The following is a 6,979-nucleotide window of genomic DNA, read 5'->3' on the forward strand; positions in this document are numbered from 1 at the left end:
TTGTAACAGTTACTTCCGCAGACATAGAATTGAGAGATATAACTGTGTTAGTCTGCAGAATCAGCGTGTAGAGAGATCTTGTACCACCCTTGAGACTAACTGAAAGAAAGAAATTGGCAGCATGAGCTTTCATAGACTTCAGTCTACTTCCTAAGATGCTTTTGGACAAGCATACTTCCTTTTATTTTTGCTTAACCTCTGACCATTCTGCTTCTGTCTGGTATCCCACATTCCAACCTGTGTTTCTATGCTGACCGAGGAGAAGAGAAAGGCCTACTGTCCTGCTAAAATTGGTTTTCTTCTGGCTACTAACCACATATACTCATGTATAACTCTGCTTCACATACTGTATAAGTCGAAGGCAGGATTTGGGGCCAAAATAATGGCTTTTGATATGACCAGTGGATAAGTTGAGAGACATTCAGTGGAGAGGGGAAAGCACCAGTACTTCCCTAGAACCAGCCATCCCTGGCCACTACCACCACCATTTTTCCACCCAGGCATTCGAAAAGGTCTTTTGCCCCTCTATTCAGAGTAGGGGATGGATCCTTTTTTAAAAATAAGAGTTTTGGTACAGTATTAACTTGTATTTAAAAAAAGCTTCTCTCGATAGAGTGGTGAAAGGCAAGATCTTAGTCCATCCCGGGAGACCTTAAAACAAGCACCAATCTCCTCTATTCTCTTCGTACTTTTTTGAGGGGAAGCACCAAAGAATTTCTGTCACTGCAACTATTTTTTTACCCAGGTATTCAAAAAGGCCAGAAGCGGTGCTACGGCAGAGAGAATAGAGGGGTCCAGTGCTTCTTTCAGGTTCTCCTGGAATGGACTAATCTCTTGTCTTTCACCACTCAGAGAAGGGGATGGTTCCTTTTTAATAAAAGTTAAAGTATAGTACTTAACATTGACTCAAGTAGACCCTGGTTTTTTTGGGGTAAGTCTTTTTAACTAAACTTTCTAGATTTCTATACAAGTACATAGAGTACTTTTATAGGATTATCTCCAAGTCAGTTATTGGTTTAGAGCAGGGGTAGGCAACCTGCGGCCCGCGGGCTGGATGCGGCCCGGCAAGGCCTTGGGACTGGCCCCAGCCCGGTCCTGCCACCGATTGCCGCCAGAGCCTTTGGCCTCTCACGTGAGGGCGTGGGGCCTTTGGCCTATCAGGAGGAGGTGGGCAAGGGGGGGCAAGTGGCAGCCAAGGGGGGCAAGCGGTGGGCAAGGGGGACAATTGTCTATAGAAGCCTCCGAAACATGCATTTATATTAACATTTTTTTAAAAATCAGCAATTTTTTGTGTGTCCTCCATTTTTATTAAAGTGTCCTCCATTTGAAAATTGTGTCCTACATTTGTCCCAGTTTACTTATTGAATTAATTTTTAAAAAAAAAATTTACTTATTTATGTTTTGCTTCGCCCCCCCCCCCCCCAGGGGTTGTCTGAGGGACAGCAACCTGGCCCCCGGCTCAAAAAGGTTGCCTACCCCTGGTTTAGAGGGTGTGTCATTCATTTCTGAATTTAACCAGAGCTCTCTCTGTTCCACCAGATGATGTTCAGCAGAATGAGATTAGGAAGGAACTTTCTGCAGGAGTCCCATTAGAAAGGATGGAGCAAGAAGAGGTAGAGGAAAACTGTGGAAATCAGAGGAAAACAAGAAACCACCAAACAGACAAATGGAAGAAACCCCCCATGGTTTGTCAGGGTGTTGCATTCCATAGCACATCCAACCCAGAGGACAAACAAATTGAAAAGAGAAAGTATAAGTGCAATGTCTGTGCAAAGGTCTTCGGTTATAAGTCAAGTCTTAAGTTACATCAGAGAAACCACACTGGGGAAAAGCCCTATAAATGCCTGGAATGTGGGAAGAGCTTCTATCGGAATGACATCCTTGCTTCACACCAAAGAATCCACACAGGAGAGAAACCGTATAGCTGCTCATATTGTGGGAAGAGCTTCTGCGATCTGTCCACCCTTATTAAGCACCGGAGAATTCACACTGGGGAGAAGCCCTATGTATGTATGGAGTGTGGCAAAAGCTTCAGTCAGAAGGCAATCCTTAATTCTCACCAACGAATTCACACGGGGGAGAAACCGCATAAGTGCATGCAGTGTGGAAAGAGCTTCAGTCGGAGAACCCACCTTGCTTCCCATCAAAGAATCCACATGAGAGAGAGGACATATAAAAATGCAGACTGTAGCAGAGGCTTTTCTGAGCAGCCTGGTCTTATTAGTCATCAGAGAATACATGTTGATGGGAAGTAGTATGAATGTCCCCAATTTGATCAAAATCTAAATCAACGTATATCATGCCTGGGGCATCAGAAAATATACACAGCAAATGACACTATAAATATTTTTCATTGTGGAGAAAAACTTAACTTAGGAGCACCTGATAATACTTTGGAACATTTGAGTAACTGACTGATTGACTAGTCTCCTAGGACAAGTTATCTTCCCCTTCTGGAGAGCAGATGAGTTTAGTAGGGCTTAGAACGAAATTTGCTCTTGCCATGGAAAGGAGAGTGTTAGAAATGCTTCAGTTTCCACCTTTCTATGGAGATAAGAACTGGAGAGACTATATGTTTTGGATCAGAAGTCAAAATAACCTTAACAGATTAGAGTTGGGCCAGAACTACCAAAATGAATTGCAAGGTACTATACTTAGGCTGAAAAAATGAAATGCACAAATATCGGATGGGTGACACCAGGCTTGACAATAGTACATGTGAAAGTACAATAGTACATGATTCTGTCGTCAATTTTGACAGACCAGATAGAATTACAGTCGGTTCTTCAATCAAAGCAGGCAAAAAGGACATGCGCCTTGCTGATTGTGGGTGTGCATAGACTAAAGTTATATCTTCCCCATGGTGTTCAAACATGCGTTGAGCATGCCACTTAATCCAATTTCCTTGTGTTTCCTTACAAATCGGGACTAACCCCACAATTATTTTGACCCACTGTTCACTTATTTTTGTGGGTGCCTCCATTTTCTCTTGTTGCTACTTATTTATACTTCCAACAAAAACCAATGTTTTGGTTTCCAACTCGTTTGACTCTCAGTTCCACCTCCTCAGAAAATCCTTTGAGATAATATTGTGCTCCCTCCAACCGAATGACCAAACCAAAAACAGCGTGAAATACAAACAAGGGCACAATGAACTTAAAAAATCCCCATCTCCCTCCTTCAATTCCACGTTGTCTTTGAACAGGTTTTCCCATTTGAGCGTTGCTTGTCCTGATCCCCCTGTGCGCTGGTTTATGAGGATTTTCTAGTGGTCTTCCAATTAAAAGTCTTATCAAAGAACAATTTTCATACTTACACAGCAGACAAAAGGTAATCAGGAGAAGCAAGGTTACAATCACAATCCAGATCTCTGCTTCCGATAATTACCCCTTCCTGAAAAATTTCCACCTTTCTGAAAAATACAAAACACATTCAGGTTAATCATTTTCTTTATACAGTTTTATTTGATTCCCAGAAACTTTGTGCATCCATTATATACATATTCACTGTTCATTACTAAATAAGAAGAGTCCCTCAATCCCTCCCCTTCTTGTTCTTTCAAATAGGAAAGAACATATAATTAGTCCATCCTGGCCTGATAGGAAAGTCAGCATTTTCCCTAGGTTGTCATAGCTTAATTCTCCTACTAAATTCTCCAACTTTAGTAGTTCTGAATTTTTCTCACAACATTCATCTCAAACAAACTCTATTCCCTTTGTCAATAATCTATTCATAGGTCTTGTAAATTCAGTGTATTGTGGAACACATGACCGAACAAAACCAAAAGCTCCCATTTTCTTTTCTTCCTTGCTTCCCTCCTTCATCCTTCCCCTCTCTATCTCATTCTCATCTGGAGTCAGCCCTTGGCCATTGCTGCCAGATCACCTCTGCCAACTTTTTCCTTCTCTCCCTCTCTCTTTTCCCAGCAGAGAAGGAGCCGAGCCTCCTTGATATTGGGTAACTCCGCCTCTTGGCACCTGGTAGGCAGGGAGATAAAAAACAAAGGCCAGGGGCCGCCCCCCGCCTCCACACAGTTTTTTTCTTTCATTTTCTTAGAACCCCTGAAGTTCTAGGTATTTTCCTTTATGTTAGTAGTTTTATGTTTTATCTTCTTTTTTTTAAATACTTGATCACCAGTTAGTCATGACCAATTGTGCTTTAACTGCGATCAGGTGTATTGAAACATTTAAACTCAGCCTCATAGGATGTGCAGTTATGGTTGGTTAACTAATCTTGGACCTTGTATAGGACATGTCAAGTTTTCTAATTCACTTGTCTGTATTGGTTTTGACTGTTAACACTGTGATAACTTTGTGTGAGACAATGATTCATAATGCTTCCATTTTCACCCTTGAACAAGTCTGGATTTGGGGTTAAGATAGTTACATTTCTTTAATAATAAAGTTTATTGTTAAAACAATTATCAAACATTCAACATACAAACATACATTCTTCTATTAACATTTTATAAATAAAGAGAACATATAATGAATTTCCCATTCACACCATTATTAGTTCAGATATCTTCCATATTATTTCATATTAAATTACTACCCAAGTATTAAGTCCAGTTCTGGGCACCACAATTTTAAAAAGACATTGAGAAACTGGAGTGTGTCCAAAGGAGGGTGACTAAAATGGTGAATGGTCTGGAAACCATGCCCTATGAGGAACGACTTAGGGAGCTGGGGATGTTTAGCCTGGAGAAGAGAAGATTAAGGGGTGATATGATAGCCCTGTTTAAATACTTGAAGGGACATCACATTGAGGAGGGAGCTAGCTTGTTTGCTGCTGCTGCAGAGAACAGGACCTGGAACAATGGATGCAAGCTACAGGAAAAGAGATTCCACCTGAACATTAGGAGGAACTTCCTGACAGTAAGGGCTGTTCGACAGTGGAACACACTTCCTCGGAGTGTAGTGGAGTCTTCCTCCTTGGAGGTCTTCAAGCAAAGGCTGGATTGCCATCTGTCGGGGATGCTTTGTGATTTCCTGCATGGCAAGGGGTTGGACTGGATGGCCCTTGCGGTCTCTTCCAATTCTATGATTCTATGATTGTATGATTCTTCAGCACAAATGTTATTTGGCAATTTTTGGTAACACATTTGCCATTATTATTATTATTATTATTATTATTATTATTATTATTATTGTTGTTGTTGTTATTATTGTTATTATTAATATACACAGCGCTGTACAAAGTCCATTTACCCCCCTGGATATATTCTAACTAAATGTGTCCCACTTTTATTTGGTTATCTCTACCAGTCAATGATGTTAATCCCAAGATGAGCCTCCAAATATTGGTTGAGTCTCCTTCTTTAGAGGTTGCATGGCCATTTGTCAGGGATGCCTTGATTGTGTCTTCCTGCATGGCAGAATTGGGTTGGATTAGATGACACTTAAGGTCTCTTCCAACAAAGATTCTAAGTTTATGTTTGGTAACCAGCATGGCATACTGGTATGAGTGTTGGACTATGATTCTGGAGATCAAGATTCAATTCCTCACTCAACCATGAAACCCACAGGTGACTTTGGATAAATCACATACTCTCAGCCACATGGGAAAGCAATGGCAAACCTCCACTGAATAAATCTTGCCAAGGAAACCCTGGGATAGAGTTGCCATAAGTCAGAAATGACTTGAAGGCACACAACAATAGCATAGGTCTTGGGAGTTTGAGAAAAAATGAAAAGCTAGAGGAAGAATTAAGTTTTGGTCTTATCTTAAGCCTCACTGGAACATCCACATTTCCATATTGACTGCCATTTCAGGATTTTTGGATATAGGTATTTCAGCTCATCAGTATAGCTTTGAGTAAACAAAAGTCTGTGTTTAATAAGACTGTCTTTTAAAACAGAACAACAAAAGATTGTCCAACTTTCCATGATTTAAAGTTTCACTTGTAATTCAAACTGGTTTAAATCTGCCTCTTCCTCAAGGGAATGTTTTTCTCCTGAGCCAGCATGTGTAGTGCTCTGATCTTTGGACCAGGACTTCTGGAAACCAGGGTTCAAATCCCCTTGGGCAAATCATCAACCACTATCAGCCTTAGAGGAAGGAGATGACTAGGTTCCTCCAAATAAACCTTGCCAAGAAAATCTGAGAATAGGGTTGCTATAAATTGGAGTCAGCTTGAAGGCATATGACATTTTCCCCCTGTAAAAATATGTATGTGTGATATTCAGCACTGTGTTTTTTACACAGGAAGGAAAAGAGTGAATAATAAGTGTTATTAGTTTGGTAATTCCAACAGCATTTCTGAGACAGGTTGGTCTGTATAGGAATCAGACTTACTCCTTTGCCATCCTCATCTTTAAGGCTGGGATGAGCAACAGTGCCATGTACAGAGGCCAATTTTCTGCTTTTTCTTGGATTCTGTAGGGGGCACACAAGCTAAACACACATGCGCACACACACACACACACAAAACCCAACCAAAAGAAGAAGAAAAAGAACAGCCAACAACACCACAAGAGTCTGGAAATAACAGAGCAAATATCTATCTTGAAGTATAAATATTAACAATAATTATAAAACAATTTTGCATACATCATCCAGACCTGGAGAAAGAACAATGATTTTGTTATACATAGCCCCTGTGGTTTTTGTGGTGGGTTTCTAAATATTTGATAATAAGGAGCAGACTTTATGAAATAAATGACATAAGCCTGAAGGCAGGGAATTGTCCAATTAAAAAGATTGTATGTACAGCGCTGTGTAAATTTACAGCGCTTTATAAATAAAGGTTAATAATAATAATAATAATCCTTTGAAGAATTCAGGGAATATCACAGTGCATCTGGCTTTTAAAAAACATTGGCTTGTTTCCAGTGTTCGTGGTAATAATTTTTTTTCTATTTGTGCAACAACATCCATTACAAAACATCCTGACAAAACATACCGTGGACCCTCCACATTCGCTGGGATTAGGGGCATAAGACCCCTGTGAAAGTGGAGAAACTGCAAACAAACAAAA

At 40.3% G+C, this 6,979-nt stretch overlaps 1 protein-coding gene across 3 annotated transcripts in view; it reads left to right on the top strand.

Annotated features, from left to right (window-relative positions):
• The window catches only part of LOC121921943 (zinc finger and SCAN domain-containing protein 16-like), a 16,750-nt gene extending 12,828 nt beyond the window's left edge, over positions 1-3,922 (top strand). For all 3 annotated transcript variants that reach the window (XM_042450709.1, XM_042450707.1, XM_042450708.1), the window contains exon 4: positions 1,540-3,922. In XM_042450709.1, coding sequence (XP_042306643.1) covers positions 1,540-2,255 — 716 coding nt within the window. In that variant the 3' untranslated portion in view covers positions 2,256-3,922. The remainder of the gene's footprint in view (positions 1-1,539) is intronic.
• Positions 3,923-6,979: the final 3,057 nt, after the last annotated feature.

This window comes from Sceloporus undulatus, chromosome 2 (assembly GCF_019175285.1).
Source record: "Sceloporus undulatus isolate JIND9_A2432 ecotype Alabama chromosome 2, SceUnd_v1.1, whole genome shotgun sequence".
Lineage (NCBI taxonomy): Eukaryota > Metazoa > Chordata > Lepidosauria > Squamata > Phrynosomatidae > Sceloporus > Sceloporus undulatus.